Here is a 17,379-nt window from a genome sequence, read left to right as displayed (position 1 = left end):
CCAAAAAAAAAAAAAAAAACCTCCATCTGACCTCAGTCTCAGTCTCAGTCCTCAGTCCCCAAGACTTTGTTACTCTTGATTTAGTCAGGACTCTGGTAAATAGAGTTGTGAGTCCAAGAACATGTGTATGAGCAGTTTATTGTGTAGTTCTCCTGGAAGCTCTACCAGGGGTCCTCAAACTTTTTAAACAGGGGGCCAGTTCACTGTCCCTCAGACCACTGGAGGGTCTGACTATAGTAAAAACAAAACGTATGAACGAATTCTTATGCACACTGCATATATCTTACTTTGCAATGAAGAAACAAAACAGATACAAATACAATATGTGGCCCGCGGGCCATAGTTTGAGGACCACTGCCTCAAAATGATTGTTGCTTGAGATTTGAGCGAGGCTATTCCTATTTTTGATAAAGGTACATTTATGACCTGCTCATTCCTCAGTTGTGCCAGTAAAAGTAGAAAGACAAAAAGGAAGCACTGATTTCTACTTTGTACTGCTATCTTTGAAATGTAAAGATAAAAGCTTTTTTAGAGTGTTTTTCCTATCTAGCTTTGTCTCAGAATAATCTTAAAATCTTTCCAAAATTTGATTACCATAAAATCAGAATGGCTCATGCCTTTTTTCTTTCTCTGACCTATTTGTATAAGGAAATTACCCACTTAACTTGGCAGAAGATATTACGGCTTTGCAGAGGACTAAACCTCAGAGAGACTTGGAGTCTTCTTCCCTTTCCTTTTTCTTTTCTCTCTTTTTTTTTTTTTTGTTTTGTTTTTGTTTTTTGGGCCACACCCAGCAGCACTCAGGGGTTACTCCTTGCTCTGTGCTCAGTTATCTCTTCTAGCAGGCTTGGGAACCATCTGTGATGCTGGAGATCGAACCGGGTGCATCCTGGGTTGGCAGCATGCAAGCCAAACTCCCTACCACTGTGCTATCACTCCAGCCCCAACCTTTCCTTTATTTTCAGGGACAGAAACTAGCGGTGGGAGGAGCCTCCTACCCACAATTTCAGAGTCTGCTCAAAGTCCTATGGCTCTGGAAACTGGTGGAATGTTTACCGTAATTGAAGTGCACTGCATTTTTTTGTTGTTGTTGGTATGTCAGAAAGGTAGTTTGGAAGCTTGGTGGTTTCATGGGCAATGATGTAGTTATGAGTAAAATGAAAGTTTTCTGCTCATTGTTATTATTTCTACTATTTTTCAATATTGCAAGTGAAGTTATGTTGTACTTCCAATGTTCAGTTAAGAAGGGAGACACTTAAAATTAAGAAAATACAAGACTATTGTTATCTTGCGAAATAAAATAGTAGTATTACTGTCTGACCATTAAACTTAAAAAGAATCTCCTGACATGTTTTAACATGTTAGAATCAGATGGAAAACAAGTACTCAAGGTCAGAACTTGCTACTAGAATTGACATAAGTGAAGGGACTAGGCAGTAAGGTAAGACAGACATTTAATTTTATTTTTAAAGTGTTGTATTTTTCTTAAAACAATCTGAAGTCAAAAAACGCTAAAATTGCTAGCATTTCTTTTCTGGGTGCAGGTACTCAATATTCTTTGTTCTTTCATGTATTTTGAAACTTTTTCAAACCAGAAAGTATTAAAACTATAATCTCTGTCCCCTATTGCTAGTGAAAATGTTTAATGTGATGTAATATGTGCCTTCTTTTAAGGTTTTGGGTTTTTTTTTTTTTCCAGGGCACCAGAATTAGCACCACTGAAAAGTAAAATGATCTATGCAAGCTCCAAAGATGCAATCAAAAAGAAATTTCAAGGTATAGTCTGTTTCCTTGTTAACATTTAGAGCATTGTTGAACCACTGTAATGTGGGCTATATATATATATATATATATATATATATATATATATGTCTTATGATAATTTTTGTTCTTTTAAGAGTATCTTGGCCATATATTCAGAAGGTTAATGATCCCTTCTGCTATGTGCTGGTTTCTTTGGTGGTGAAAATCCATGTTTTAGGTTCTGTTCTTTCAACATATCTACATAGCACTCAGGCATGCTGTTTTTATTATGTTTATTATTATTGGGGGCAGGTGTTGGGCCACACCAGGCTGTACTCAAGGCTCACAGATGGTGATGTTTGGAGGGCCATGTGTGGTGTGGGGGATCCAACCGGGTCAGTCGAGTGCCAGACGAGATTTTTCACTCATCTCATATCTCTGGCCTCTTGATAACTTGAGGTATCACCACATTTGGGAAGAGACGTGGCTTCTTTACACTATTCATGCTAAATAAGAAATTTGCTCTTGATTGGAATGTAGTCAACAGAACACAGTTGCAGACAGGAAGTGTTCATTAGGCGGGTAAGGTACTCTCTTCTCTCTAGCTCTTTATGGAATGGGATGATTTTAAGTAATTGACTTGTCTATGTCTCCTTGAAATGGCCTCTGATATATGATGTGCCTTACCTCACACAGGCCTCACTTCTCTCAGCTGCAGAAATTGGAGGCTCCGTCTGGCTCCTGAGAGCTGAATTAGATTAGAATGAGTTAGTTTAGCCTGTGGCCTTTTCCTGCTGCACCTCCTTGCTGTGACTGATTCCTAAGCAGCTGGGCTAGCCAGGGTCACAAGGGCTTGGCCCAATGTGATTTTTGTTCTGTTTGTTTTATCATGACTTATTTTTATATTCCTATAGTGGAACAGGTTTGCCTATTCATTTTCACTTAGCCGGGAAAAGAAAATTCTCAACCTCTTCCCTGCAATCTGCTGCTGCCTTGTTCTGGCCATTTCAGGTCAGATGTGTATTTGCTTTGGCAATGGGCCGTCTTCCATTAATGCATTCGCCCATGCAGTAACTCATGCTTTACCCAACTTGCTGAGTCTCGGACATTTTGCATCCTTTGTGTACTGCAGTGCCTCTCCGTAAGAGAATGACTGCACAGCTTAGTCTGTTACTATTAACACTTTGATGCAGGGCTGCAGCCAGTGTCCCAGCATGAGCCATCCTGGTCCCTTTTGTTGTGAAATCAACCCTGGGTGTGTCATTAGCCTCAAGTGTTCCAAAAGCTGGTCTGCTGTTCCAAAAGCAACTTACAACTTGGTTTGAAAATTGTGTAAAATCAGAAATGAAACAGCTTGTTCAAAGATAGTTGTTTAGAGAGAAACAACTGTTTAACTACATAATTGAGCTTATTCTGCAGTGGGGTGATGTCATTTTTTCTGAGAAACTAATCAGTGAAACATTTTCAATTTTCATTGTGGCAAGTTTCTTAACCAGAGAGTTAGTTGTTTTCTTAGCCAAAGGATTGTCATTTATAAGTCAGTTGTAGTCAGATACTGAATTCGTCTTATTTTAAAAACAGAAAATGATCACTAGACCTGATTTTGAATTTTGACATGAGAATAGCAATAGAAAAGTATGTCATAAGTTATTATAGAAGGACATACATCACAAGCCAAACTTAATGAGCATTTCTTAATGTAATGTTGAGCACCCCAATCAGATCCCTCGCACTCGTTCTTTCCTCCACAGAATAAGCAATAGCGCAGCTACTAATAGTATTGAATAGCTTTGGCTGGTGTGTTATACCAATGAACTCACTTAGAATGTGTGTATATTCTTATATTTGGCTGCTTTTGTCAACATGATGTTTGTGAAATCATTAATTCCAATGCATGTCATTCGATATTGTTCTACTATGTAGTAGTCTTATCTATTCACGTTTTAACTGGTATTTTAAAAGTTGAATGTCTTAAAGAACTAAGATACTGCCAAACATTCTAAATAGAATTATTTTTTTCCCTTAGGCATAAAACATGAATGTCAAGCAAATGGTCCAGAAGACCTAAATCGGGCTTGTATTGCTGAAAAGTTAGGTGGATCCTTGATTGTAGCTTTTGAAGGGTGCCCTGTGTAGACCCTCATTCAGTGCCACAACCGAAAGCTTCCGTGTTTAATGTTATTCTCTTGCTCTATTCAGTAAAGCAAATATGCTTAGGCCAGGGTCTCACTGGGGGTGGGGGGACTTTCTTAAAATGAAATATTATGTATATGTGTGCAAATGGCCATACATAAATCAAAAACCTAAAGTTATCATGATGTAAAATTAACTGCTTACTGGCCAGATGCCTGTTGGGATGAGTTGGCTTCTAAAGATATTTCTGTTACTTTCATGAAACGTAATAATGCAGTTCACAAAAGAGAACCAAGCCCTTTGATTACACTTTTGTTAACCTCCTCATTATCTGGCTATAAATTTGGCCTGGATTCTTTTATTCTCTGGAACTCCACTGAAGAATGAAAATGAACTCTCCTCACCACCTCTGCCAGCACTAATATATTAACTACAGCGAAATTAAGTGAGGTAGAATGTTTTTACTCCGCTCAGAATGTGTGGTACATGCTGCCTCAGAATTGTGGATGCTCCAGACCGGCACTACCCTTGCAAATCACTCTTCAAGCATGTCATTAGTGACATCCCTTTGCTCTCCACTTGCGTGTTCAGAGACTGTTCTGAGTGGCATCACCTCTTGGAAGCCATGGTGTGTCCTTGGGAGAGCATGCATTACCTGTGATGGATGACAGATTGTCACACAGATTAGAACATCATTGTCCGACACTTTTGGATGACTGATTGTAACAGAGATTAGAACGTCATTGCCCATCTCCTTGTCAATGAAAATGTTCTATTTTGACAAGCGAGGACACCTGTGATATCTGTAATTGTGTCTCCCTCAGAACTTTATTGCTTCTGCTATAAAATGTATGGAAGAACAATAATCATGCATTTGCTTTGGGGCCAGGAGAGCTTCTTTTTTCCTAGTGCAGGTGGGCTCAAGATGGAATGGGGAGCCGGCATGGTGAGTGACGATCTAGGAAGCACTGGGGAGTGATTGTCTTTAAAAATCACAGACATCACTCTTGGAACAGTAGAGGTACACAGTCAGTCTAATGTAGTAGTAGCTCTATTTGCTTTATGTAATAAAGGAAGCATTTTTAACTTACCTTGTGTAATTACTCATGTTTGCTTTGGGCATTCTCCTGGGGACTTGGGCATTCTCCTGGGGTACATCATTGAGATTTGGGTATTTTGGATGCTGAAGAAACATTAAGAGTTCCTTCCTCTCAGATTGAGAAAGTTGAGGTCAACGGTGGAATTTTTTTTTATGGGGCCAGAGCAATGGTACAGCGGTAGGGTTTTTGCTTTACAAGACAGACCTCAGTTCTATCCCCATGTTGCATATAGTCCCCCAATCCAAGAGCAATTTCTGAGCACATAGCCAGGAGTAACCCCTGAGCATCACCAGGTGTGGCCCAAACTACCCCCCCCCCAAAAAAAAAAACCAGCTGGAATTTTTTAAGTTTCTTTATTTAAACACCATGGTTACAAAAATATTCAAACTTGAGTTTCAGTAATAGAATGTACACCACCTTTCTCTAATGTAATCTTCCCACCACCAACGTCCCCCATTTCCCTCCCTCACCCCAAGCTCCTTTCCCTCTTAGGCTTTCTGCCTCTTTCCCTCATTGTCATGGTCATGGTCCTTGTCACTATGGTTACTGCTCTAACTCCACTCAATGCTCTTTGCGGCAAGCTTTGTGTCATGAGTTGGTCCTCCCAACGTTCAGCTATATTGTCTCTGTATATTATTGCCACAGTTATTTTTCTTGTATCCCACAGATGAGTGGGACTACTCTATGTCTGTCTCTCTCCTTCTGGTAACAGCCTCCATGTCCATCCATGTCCAGATACTCCTCGCTTAATGACCTACCTGTTTAGCGACCGCTCGCACTTATGACCATCTGTTCACCATTATTTTATTTTATTTTAAATATCCTTTTTCCATCTTGTACACTCTACAGTACAGTACTGTGGTTTTTGGTGCTTTAATGTACGTACTTTATTAACTTTATGTTCTGTAATACAGTGCAGTACTGTGTGTAAATTACACAACCTATGCAAATTAAAACAAGTGGAAGTTTTCGGTTTGATCTTTCTCGAATACTGTATCATCAAGTACTATGCATATACTGTACTACTGTATACAGTACATGCACTTCCTCACTTAATGACCAATTCGCTTAACGACTAAGTCTTTGAAACGGAACTTGGTTGTTAAGCAAGGAGTATCTGTATAGGAAAATTTCATGACTTCATTTTTCCTAATAGCTGCATAGTGTTCCATAGTATATATGTACCATAGTTTCTTTAGCCACTCATCTGTTGTTGGGCACCTGGGTTGTTACCAGTTTCTGGCTATTGTAAATAGTGCTGCAATAACATAGGGTTCTTTTGTATTGTGCTTTTGTGTTCCTAGGGTATATCTCTAGAAGTGGTATTTCTGGATCATATGGGAGCTCAATTTTCAGCTTTTTGAGGAATATCCATATTGTTTTTCAGAGAGGCTAGGCTAGACAGCATTCAAAGGTGAAGTCTTTTTAACTTCAAATGTTTATCCAAATGCTATTGTTTTTAATCTCTTGAGGGGCACAAAAGTTGATCTTGTTTTGTCAAAGTAGTCCTTTTAAAATTGTCTAGAAAATTCTGCTGGCTACAGCTTTATACACGCTGTTTATCTTTCACTGGGAATTTATTCTGTTGTACAACTGCCCTAATTAAGAACACACATGTCTTTGGGCAAGGACTTTTAGCCACAGAAATTCTGTGGTATTGGCATGTGACAATTCCCTTACCGTATAATCACTGCTCAGTATAGGTGAGACTGTGTGCTTGTGTGTTTGTGTATCTGTTTGTGGAGAGTGCTTGGTGGGAGACAGCTGTGGGATCCTAGAGGTGATGCACGCTATATAACTCTGGTAAGGGTTTCCAGAGTCTACACAAGCATCCCCTAGCATTCCATTCTCATTCCAGAAATAGAAGATGCTAATCGTTATTTCTAGCTTTACCTCGGGCATTCGGATTATTTTTTTCCAAGATTGTAGCCCAAGAATCTTGCTAATAATTAGCACCTCCACTTAATTCTAATGAAAAAGCAATGTTTCATTTTTAAACTTATTTTTTTGGTCTGAGGTTATACACAGTGGGATTCTGCAGTATGCATTGCTGAGGGGAAGAAAGGCCACTTGTAAGGATATTTGGAAATTCATGCAGTGCTAGTGATCACACCCAGGCCTCCTACCTGCAAAATACTGGCCTTTATTTGAATTTTGCCTCTCCAAATTAGTCTTTTAGATCTCTGTAGTATTAAAGAAAAAAAGAAATGGCAATACTATTTTTTACAGATAGTCACAAATTTTGCAAGTGCTGACATAAAAAAAGTTTAAGGAAAAATGACTTAGTAGCCATCTAGTGAGGACTAATTTAGCAGTGCTCAATAGTCATGCCTGATGATGCTCAGGTGTGGTGCCAGGATCTTAATTATTTCTCCTGAAGAAAACTGAACGACACAAGTAGAATTGGGCCTAGCTTGAGGTTCACTTTTATGTAGAATGGCCTGCTATGTTGGCTGGTCCCTTTGTGTAAGTATGATTTGTTGTACTTTGGACTATCAGAAATACTATGTGCTCTGGGACACCAGATTCCCTCAGGATCCAGGGCATCTGTGCAGTAGTTAACTCTAGGGCTGAGAACATTTGTGAAGTAGTTAAGTCTCTAGCTGGTAGACAGTTGCACTGTGGCAAGAGCAGGGAAAGTGCTGGAGTTAGGATTTATTTCCAAGGCCAGCTAGTCTGGTGTAAGCCTTATCTGGGTTTCTCAATCCCAGGAGACCAGCTGGGAGAGGATTTCCCAAGCCTGTAACTTACCTAATAATATAATTCAGCATTATAATTTCATATAATTCAGCAGCGTCAGAGGTGGGAAGATATATTTCCTTGTGAAATTACTCACATTGCACCCTAGAGGACTTATTTTTGATAGTTCACTGCTGGGGAGGAGACTGGAAATGGGCCTGACGGAAGGTAATACAGTGCTCTAGGGCCTGTGAAGCATCATCCTCCAGGAAATGGGGGGAAGGTAGTTGTGGAAGGTATGTAGTGTTTCTGAGTGTTTATGCAGGGTTTCTGAGCCTTATCCTTTGCATCCATTCCTTGCTAGGGTGCTATGGTGGCTGTGTCTTCCTCCTCAGTGCTGTGTCAGATACCTATGGGTAGTAAGTAGGTCAGGGCTTTCTGGTCTGGAGACACTATTGCTGGGTCATTGCCAAGACCACTAAGGCTCAAAACTGGAAGCACCACATTCACAAAAAAAAAAAAAAAAAAAAAAAAAGAGAGAGAGACTGCCCAACCCTGGCATCTACCTGCTGAAAGCTGGTGAGCAGGTCCCTCCAGATGCAGCCTTCTGGATGGTTCCAGAGTACCCATTTGGGAAGGTTTCATAGCAGATGTGGTTAAACCCTCATGATTTATGTGAAACTGAGCTTATACTGTCTGCCTCAATAGTTTTCATACTAAGGGGTTGCATAGGTCACACAGGCCAGGGGTTGAGAGTGACCAGGTTCTTGGCTATCTGCATCAGGGCATCTAGGGACCTTAATCTGGAAACTACTGGGTTGTGAACCACCAATCCCTTCCAAAATGGCTCTTTCCTCTCTGCAGCCCAGGGACAACCTTGGCTCAAGAGCGGCTGACCACTAGGCCTGGCAAGGAATGGCTCTGTAGGCATCCAGGCAAACTTGGGCTCCCCCTGCTGGGCTGAAGGCTGCTCAGTGGAAAGACTGAGTTGCACTGAAGTTGCCCATTCCATCTCCTGGCCCACCCTTGGGGGCCTACACTGAGGCATACCCGCCCTAACTTCTCTGTGCTTTGCAGGAACAGGGGACTCCATGGGTCTCATGCTTACCTTGCCCTATAGACCCCCACCCCACCCACACCATCTCTCTGAACAGCACCTCCCCAGCACTTGTCAGTTCCCAACTGAATGGGAAGGAGCAAGCCCCAGGGTCCCAGTGTCAGTCCAGGCCTGACCTAAGTCACCCCACCAGAAACTGTACAGGAGGCTGCTGTGCAGAGGGTGCTGTGATTCCCCCCCCCCAACTGGGTCCCTGGCCAGGGATATGGGAATGTGGGGCGCCCAGCACCCCCCATACTTCAAACACCCAGACCAGCAGCTCAGCCCCAGCACTCGGGCTAGACATGAGTCCAGGTCCTCAGTCTCCCTCCATGAGCTTGAAAAATCTGTCTTTCAGAGGCTAGATCTCCCACCTTCTGGTTCCTCTGCCTGCACCACTCATCTTCCCTGGTGTTGGCCCTTTTCTGCCTTCTAGGGATCTGAAGTCTGAAGGTCATGGGAAGTCTAGGGCTCTGCTTCTGGATTGTTGCTCCATCAGATAGGCTGTGGGCTGCCAGACTACCTTCAGACATGGCTGTCTCCAAACCAGCCAACACAGACTTGTTCACTAATGATGTACCCACAAGATTCCAGGCCACCCACAGCTCTGCTCAGCCCTCCTCCTCTAATACAGACCCCACCCGGAGCAGCACAAGCAATATTTTCAGTTTCAAAGAAACCTACCACCATAATGTGCTTTTTCTTTATCCAAGTCCTCCCACATTTAGTTCCTTCTCTTGCTACCTCCCTGACCCTGTCCCCCAAGCGAGGTTGTGGAGCCCCAGCAGAAGAGCATAGGAAATCAGAGAGCCGGGCGACACTTGGTTTAATGGCATAACATCCAGGAGGTCACACATCAGTGGTGGTTGGCAATGTCTTCCAGGGTGAGGGGATGCCGTCTTGTAAAGCCAGGCTGGAACATACCACTGACCATACCATCCCACTGACCCCAGAATCTACTGCACAGCCTTGGAGACTTACTGCCTGGTCTGCCCACTGCCCACTCCCCACCCCCCAAAAACACAAACAATTGCACTGATTGACACAAATACCCCGAGTCCCAGCTGCCCCAGCACAGAGCCTGGGGCTGTCGCAGCTGATAAGGGCTTTGGCGTCTGCTGGCCTAGTCCAGGGCTGGTCCTGGGGAATAGTGTTTCTGTAGGGGACAAAGTTTCTCTTACAAATGAGGGTCTGGAAGATTAGCTCTGTGGTTCTAAGAGACTTCCATCTCTAATGGCTTCTCAGAGCTACCGAAGTTGGGCCTGGATAATGCTGTGTTGGTTTATTTGTAAGGAATGTGTAAGGCATTTTGGTAAGTTGAACAGTAACTTCTTTTCCTCCGGAGACTCAGACAGAGGTGCCCTCCTTTGAGCTGCTCTCCTCCTGTGAACATAGGGCAGAGTGAGGATACAGCTGGGAGTATTCCCCCACCCAAACCTCCTGTGATCACCAGTCCCCTGGAAGTTGCACCACTATTCCTTGCGGAGAAGCCCAAGGCCCGCGCAGCCTGTGAGAACAGCATTATCAACAAGAAAGCACAATGTAATGAGGGGGAGCAAGGCAGCCAAGGCCCCCACCTCAGTCTCTCAGGAGCCTCTATCTCTAGCTGTTGGTGCTTTCCCTTGGCCACAGGAGCCGAGCTGCTGGCCCCACTGATCCTGCAAAGCCAAGGCACTTACTGCTTTATCCAGCTGCTCCTGCAACTTTCTAACGGTGTCTCTCTCCTTTGCCAGCTGATCTTGGGTGGTTTTCAAAAGATCCTGCAGTTTGGTGGCTGCACGCCCCAGGTCACTGGTTAACTTCTTCTCTTTTTCTAGTCTCTCCTGGAGGTGGGGGGCGGGGGCAGTATCAGAGGGTTTCAGGAGCCAGGCCTGACTGGCAGCACAGCAAGGCCCAACAGGACCTATATCCTTCTGAGAGCATGGGGGCAAGGAGTGCTGGTCCCTGCCCAGGCTACTTGCCACACTGCCTGTGAAAGTGGGGTGCCTCAGTAGGATTGGGGCAACACAGGAGCAAACAGCTGCTCTAGGTCCCTCATCCTCAAACCAAGCTGGGCCTTTGCCATGCCTCCAAAGAGCTCCTCTGCTCTCCTAGCCTCAGGGATGACTGCAAGAAAGGGGACCAGCACCCCACATCTGACCCTCTTCCAGCCCTTTACCTTCAGATGTGAAGTTTCTGTTTCAGAGACCCCTCGGAGCTTCTCCAGCTCAGACTGCAGCTGGCATGCTGAGTTCTGGGCCTGTGCAAAGAGGTGGTTAGGGGTGCCGCTGCAGAGCTCAGGGAGGCCTCTGACCCTGCCCCCACCCTCCTGCAGGATGCAGGATGCCTGGCCTGACCTCCTCAAACTCGGCTGTCAGCTGCCGCCGCCGTGCCTGCTCACTCTGCAGGTTGGTCTCTGTGCACTCCAGCTGCGACCTCAGCTATGGGGAGACAGGAAGCCCATGACGAACCTTCCAGCAGCCAGAGTGGCCCTGAGAGCAGCCCTGCCCACCTACCCCTGCCCTTTCTGCCAGCTCCTTCTACCCACAGAAGGTGCCCTCAGGCCCAGCAGAGCTGATGGAGTCAAGTGATGCTGGGGGCCTCCAGGATGCTAAGGAGGCTGCCCTGAGCCTGCAGAGCTCCTCCGTCCAGTGACATGGCAGCACACCCACCACCTGCCCAGGGCTTCTGTCACTTGGTCCAATACCTGGAAGATCCCCTTCTTTCCTGCCAGGTGGGCCCATACCTGTCCCCTTCCACATCATTTGCTCTGCTTTGGCTGCTAGGATTCTGGACCGGCTGGGGCAGGGTGGCAGGGTAGGCAGGTGGGAGGGAGGGGTGAGGTGGTAGGAACCTGACTTGCAGGTCCTCTGGGGGAGGGAAGTACACAAGGGCCATTGGTGACAGACATCTGGGGACCCGCGCACCGCCCTAACCTCGATGGGGCTTTGCTCATCTGGGGGGGCCTCTGTGGGGGCAGCCAGGGGCCCAGCCAGGGCACCATCCTCTACGTGGCTCTTCATCTCACTCAACTGCTGCCTGACCTGAAACAGGGAGGGCAGTTTACGCAAGCCCCAGCCTCACACATGCACACAGAGGCTGCACCACACACTCACACCCACACAAGGCCATGGGGGCTTACTGTGGAAACAGATGACCTCAGGATCCTATGAAGGCTCACTGGTGTGAGGGGCCAAAGCCTGGAGCCCTTCACATGAGCTGAGCCAAGGACCAGACAACAGCAAGAGGCTCAGTAGAGCCCCAGACTCCCACCTGCTCCAAGGCCAGCAATATGGAGAAAGGACCTTCCAGAGATATCTCCACCTTGACAGCGTGCAGAGTGAAGGAGCCTCAAGCACGCCACTGGCAATGCTGTTGGAGTTCAGATCTCCACCACGCTGGGAATGGGGTTTGCTGAGACCCCAGAGTAGCCCCAAGACCCCTAAGTCTCACATGCACAGAAACAAGAGGCTCAAGAAATGTTACAGTGAAGATTCTAGGGAGAGTGGGATGGAGGACCCATAGTCAAAGCACTCACATCCCACCCAACATCACCTCACCCCACCTGGTCTCATCTATAAAACCCACCTAGGACTACACTACTAGGCCTACCCTCACTTTTCTTGTTTGTGAGTTGTTCTTGGCTCACACCCAGCAGTTCTGAGGGTGACACCTGGCTCTGTGCTCAGGAATCATTCTTGGCAGGTCTCAAAGGACCATTTACGATGCTGGGATCGAACCCAAGTTGGCTGCTAGCGCCTTACCTGCTGTACCATGTGAGGCCCTCTCATCATGTTTTCTTTCATATTTTCTACCATTAGCCCCTAAGTCCAAAAACCAAATTGTATAGTCCAAGGGCAAAAATGGGGAGTCCATGCTTGGGTCCCCCTCCAGAGCCTGCCACCCACAGTCAGCTGAAACAATGACTTGGGGAGAAGCCTTGGCACTCTGGTGGTAACAAACAAGCACTGTGATGGTCTTAAGTGAGACCCTAATGATCCTCGGGGGTCAGGACCATGTCCCCCTCTAGAAAGAGCTCCAGTGCACCAGGGAAGCAGACAGGAATGCATGAACTCACAAGCTCCAGTCCAGTCCTTCCCGGCAGTACCTCAGGATTGGGAGAGGCTGGAGAGGCAGAACACGCCCCGGGCACTGCCCCAGCTGTGAGCCAGAGCATCACAGGAGTGGAGAGGGCACAGAGCAGCTCTGCAGCCACGCAGCCACAGCTGGCCTGATGGAAGAAACCCTCTCGGTTCTGGGGGATCCACGTGACACAGCTGCAACAGCTGGAAAGTGGAGCAGCCCAGCGAATACTTTGGAACTAATGTGTGTGGGGCTCTTTTGGGTCTGTCCTAGAACTGCCCCAAACAGCTGCTAGGCAGCACAGAGTGAGGTCACTCCACTCACTGGGCAGCACAGAGCCTGGTCCCCTATGGCAGGTGGTCCATGAAGAATGGACAGACTCATGTCATACATGCACAGCCCGCCCCACACCCCACCACTCACCAGGGCAAGTTCGCTGCTTTGTTTCTGGGCTTCACTCTTGGCTGCATCCAGCTGAGACTGAGATTCTAACAGAAGTTGTCTTAACTGGGAGGAAAATACCCACACATGGGAGGAGAGCACAGAAGAGAGCTTGTGAATGAGTGAATCAACTGTGTACCCAATCCCCCCTCTCACAATGTGGTAGCACAGTGGTTCAACTTCCTCCAGCTACTACTACTTGCTAAACTTGGGTCAGAAGTCTCTCTACACCTCATCGCTCGCCTTCTCAAAGTGGTAGACAATTGAGCTGACCCAAATTCAATCCCTAGCATTCCACACGATCCCCTCAGCCCTCCAAGAGTGATCCCTGATCACAGAGCTAGGAGTAACCACTGAGCACCTCTGGGTATAGCCCACTTTAAAAAAAAAAAAGTGGGCAAACAAGGCTTATCAAGTAAGGCTGAAGGTCTGCTCTCATGTCAGAATAGGGATGCCAGGTATGAAGAGTCAGAAAAGGACCAGGGGCCATAGTGATAGTACAATGGATATGGCACTGGCTTTGTGCATAGCCAAACTGGGCTTGACCCCCCGGCATCCCATATGGTTCCCTGAGCACAGAACTAGGAGTAACTGTGAATCCCTGACTATAGAGCCAGGGATAAAACCTGAACTCAGACTGTATAATCCTAAAACCAACCAAACAGAAAACCCCAGAAAAAACAAAATCCAAACAGGTCCAACTGACATGCAGACTGCAAGGCTGTCTGGAATATGCCACACACCTCAGCTCTGAGGATCCTAGGCTAGGCTGACACTCTGAGCACAACAGTGCCATTCAAGTATTTGGGGGTGTGAGTACATTCCTGGGTAAGCAGAGACCCTTAGGGCACCAAACTCACCCCAGCCACCTCCTTGGCATAGCTCTGGCACTCAGCACTGGCAGCTGCCATGTGCTTCTCTAGCTCCGCTTCCAGATTCGAGGTGTGCTCCCGCACCTGAACACACAAAACACATATGCACACATGTCAGAGGCTAGCACACACTCCCACAGATGCCTGGTAGGTCCCAGCATAAGCAAGGCTGAAGACTGACTTCAGAGATAAACATGTTGTCCTGCAAATGGTGACCTGTGCACCAGCACTGCTGTGTCCCTGGGGACATCCACCTCAAGAGTGCCCAGACACATCAAAGCACAACCTCCAGGCTTCCTGCCCCTAGGTAGGGCAGGGAGTGTATGCAGGGAGGGGCGCAAAAGGCCTGTGAGAAGCTTCACTCTTCCTGGAACTGAGTGACCTTCGTCAGGGACAAACAGGACTGACAGACATATCTGTGTCTCACCAGAAAGACACAATAAGGGAAAGGCAAGGTGCTTCTGGGAGTTTCTCTGTGAGGACTAGGCAGAGAGTAGGACCCAGTGCCACCCCGTACCTGATCTGAAGCTTCCAGTTCTCCTCGTAACTTCTCTAGAGTCTCTTCGAGATGCTTCACTCTGACCTGTGACTGCAAATCGAGAGAGACACCATTACCCCAGCCCCGGAGAGGAACCTATCCAAGGTGGAGGGCATTCCAGTGGGGCTGTCACTGTGCCATCATGCTGTCTGGCCCTGAAGACACTCTGCCCAGCTCTCCTCCCTAGCCACCAGCTCTCTGCTAAGGGAACTGGGCCCTGAAAGAGTTCCATGTGGTTGGACCCTGGGGGCTGGGGACCATTTCATACTTCGGATTTGGAGGCCCCTGGAACAATGCTCTGTGTGGTTGGACCAGGGGATGGGGACTAGGACACCATCCTGCACTTTGGTTTTCTGTTTTGTCTTTTTGGGGCTACACCTGGAGGTGCATAGGGTTCACCTCTGGTGCACTCAGGGGACCACACAGGGTGGCACAGACTGAGCCCAGGTAGGAAGTGTGGCAAACCTATGCCCTCCCACTGTGCTGCCAGCCAAGCCTCCAGCCATACCTTTTGAAGATCCTCTTCTGTGCTGCTCAGTTTGGCCTTCCATACCTGCTCCTCATCCTCCACACTCTTCTGCAGCTCCTTGAGCATGCCCTCCTGGAGAACATGGGTGCTAGAGCAGATCTGTCCAGCCCAGGATGCCCCCCAGCTCCGCCTCAGTTGGCTGCAATGCCCACCCACCCACATCAGGGAAACAATACTGGCCATGGGATCATACAGGAGTTAGGGCCTTTGGCTCCCTGAACTACACCTGCTCAGGGCGTCTATCAGCAGCCACTTCTCCACTTCCCCTTCCTGACCAGGCTGTGCCCTATGCAAGAGCTCCCACCCCAGGACTGGAAATCTATTGACAGATCTGCTGTGCAACCCCCTTCCACCCTACACCACACAGCTGTGAAGCAAGAAAGCCCTTTGAAGTGCCACCCCCCCCCCCCCACCTCGCCCTATACCAGAGGGCCAAGACCAGGCACTCAGGGGTTTCCCACACTGCTGCCCTCTCTGGTGTTCCTCTAGTCCAGCTCACCGTCTGACCCAGGATGGTGCGGTACTGGTCACACTCGGCCTGTAGGGTGCTCTGGGTTTCCTCAGCCTCCCGTAGCTTGGAGGCCAGGTCCTAGGGGACACAGTACAGAGCAGAGTCTACTTAGCCAGGCCCAGGTCTCTCGCCATGACAGGGCCTTGGGGACAGGACGTAGTAGGTACTGCCCAGGCTCACCAACGAGGGCTCTGCGGAAGTTTGCAGCTGCAGCAGCTCCGGTGCTTTCTCCCGGATGTCCTGCAGCCACTGGGTATAGCTCTGCAATGAGACTCAGAAGGCGTTACCCACCACAGTGTGGCCCGAAAAGCAGGATCCCAGACCCAGGGCCCCCTCTTACCTGGCTGGTTGAGGTGGAGAGTGTGGGGAAGAGCATCAGCAGGACCTCCCTGGTCTGTGTCTCCGTCTGACTGAGCTGCTTTTCATATTCCTCCTGGAGAGATGGGGATGGCTCAATCATGGGGGTCAAGGGCACTCCCAGGAGGCGTGCAAGAGTTGCTTGCATGCCAACCAGAGGTGGCAGGTTGTCACAGGGTTGAAACTCAGTGAGGGGTCCTGGTCACATTGGCTTTGGTGGGGCCATTTAAAACAGTCGCTTCCCAACAAAGCAGGCTGGAGGGCTGGGCTTTGACCTTCTCAACATGCCCTTGACCTTGTTTCCTTCCTGTGGCCCTTGCCCAGTCCACTAGGCACTCACTTCACACCATGCCCTCCTTGATTTCCTATTTATCACTAATGGTCCCTTGGAAATCTCCTGGGGGGCCCACAGAAACTCCATGTGACCCTGCTTGAGAAGGGCTGGGACAGTTTACAGGGGCCATATGTCTCAACACCTCCAAACAGGCACTTGAGTTCAAACACGTCGTTCTCTTCTGAGTGTTGGGTGCATGCATGAGTGTGTACGAACCATGAAGACACGGAAATGTAGCCTCTAGAGTGAACAACAGCACCAGCCAGAACCTACCAATCCTGGAGGACGGTGGGTCTGCACTACAGTATGGAGACAAAAGACCAGGGCAGAGTTTGGCTGGGCCCTGCCTCCTCTTCCTCAGAGTCTTTTCAAGCAATAAGAACTTCTGTTCTCCCAGGAAAAGAGCCTGAAGGAAATCCCGAGATAGGGCCATGGTCTCCTGAGACAGACTGGACTCCTCTGGTCACACATACATGTCCACATGCATGGATATCTCGAGAGCAGTGGCCCCACAGGTTGCCCACCGGCCAGCCACAGATGCTCTGCTTGGGGGAATGCAGACTTCCATAGCGTCTAGTTTCTGGAATACATGGCCTGACACATCTGAGACACACAGAAGCAAACCCTTTGTGTCTTACCTGAGCATCCCAGAAGGTGCCTGTGCCTGACAGTGGACCCAACCTGAGACTACTCAGTCCCCAGTTCTGGGATCCTAGGCCAGACCAAGGGCCCAGACCCTTGGTGCAGCTGGTGTGGACACAAGCAAGGCAGAGCATGTGTCTGTGCACAGCTTCTATGTTTGCCACAGGGGGGATAGTCAAGCTCCTCTTTAGAAGGAGGGTCAGATTCCTCTTTAAGTCCCATGGTAGAGCCCTCAGTTCAACAGGGCCACGAGGCTCAAGGGAACAGGGCAGATGTTTGTCTCAGCAGGCTGGCTGCCCAGGCCATTCAAAGGCAAAAGGTACGACTGCAGATCACATCGCA

General features: G+C 47.8%; 2 protein-coding genes across 5 annotated transcripts in view; one reads left to right on the top strand and one right to left on the bottom strand.

Annotated features, from left to right (window-relative positions):
• Positions 1-4,966, top strand: part of DSTN (destrin, actin depolymerizing factor) — a 32,491-nt gene extending 27,525 nt beyond the window's left edge. The window contains exons 3-4 of the mRNA XM_049774368.1: positions 1,700-1,776; positions 3,770-4,966. Coding sequence (XP_049630325.1) covers positions 1,700-1,776; positions 3,770-3,879 — 187 coding nt within the window. The 3' untranslated portion in view covers positions 3,880-4,966. The remainder of the gene's footprint in view (positions 1-1,699; positions 1,777-3,769) is intronic.
• A 4,594-nt stretch (positions 4,967-9,560) lies between these two features.
• RRBP1 (ribosome binding protein 1) overlaps positions 9,561-17,379 on the bottom strand; it is a 45,947-nt gene continuing 38,128 nt past the window's right edge. For 3 of the 4 annotated variants that reach the window (XM_049774321.1, XM_049774323.1, XM_049774325.1), the window contains 12 exons: positions 16,045-16,137; positions 15,885-15,965; positions 15,693-15,782; positions 15,173-15,265; positions 14,644-14,715; positions 14,115-14,210; positions 13,237-13,320; positions 11,667-11,774; positions 11,088-11,171; positions 10,910-10,990; positions 10,431-10,574; positions 9,561-10,134 (listed from right to left, as the gene is read on the bottom strand). In XM_049774321.1, coding sequence (XP_049630278.1) covers positions 10,099-10,134; positions 10,431-10,574; positions 10,910-10,990; positions 11,088-11,171; positions 11,667-11,774; positions 13,237-13,320; positions 14,115-14,210; positions 14,644-14,715; positions 15,173-15,265; positions 15,693-15,782; positions 15,885-15,965; positions 16,045-16,137 — 1,062 coding nt within the window. In that variant the 3' untranslated portion in view covers positions 9,561-10,098. The remainder of the gene's footprint in view (positions 10,135-10,430; positions 10,575-10,909; positions 10,991-11,087; positions 11,172-11,666; positions 11,775-13,236; positions 13,321-14,114; positions 14,211-14,643; positions 14,716-15,172; positions 15,266-15,692; positions 15,783-15,884; positions 15,966-16,044; positions 16,138-17,379) is intronic. The other variant, XM_049774324.1, reaches the window with a different exon arrangement.

Source organism: Suncus etruscus, chromosome 6 (assembly GCF_024139225.1).
Source record: "Suncus etruscus isolate mSunEtr1 chromosome 6, mSunEtr1.pri.cur, whole genome shotgun sequence".
NCBI lineage: Eukaryota > Metazoa > Chordata > Mammalia > Eulipotyphla > Soricidae > Suncus > Suncus etruscus.
The sequence above is the reverse complement of the archived record's forward strand: the minus strand, read 5'-3'. Positions and strand labels throughout refer to the sequence as shown.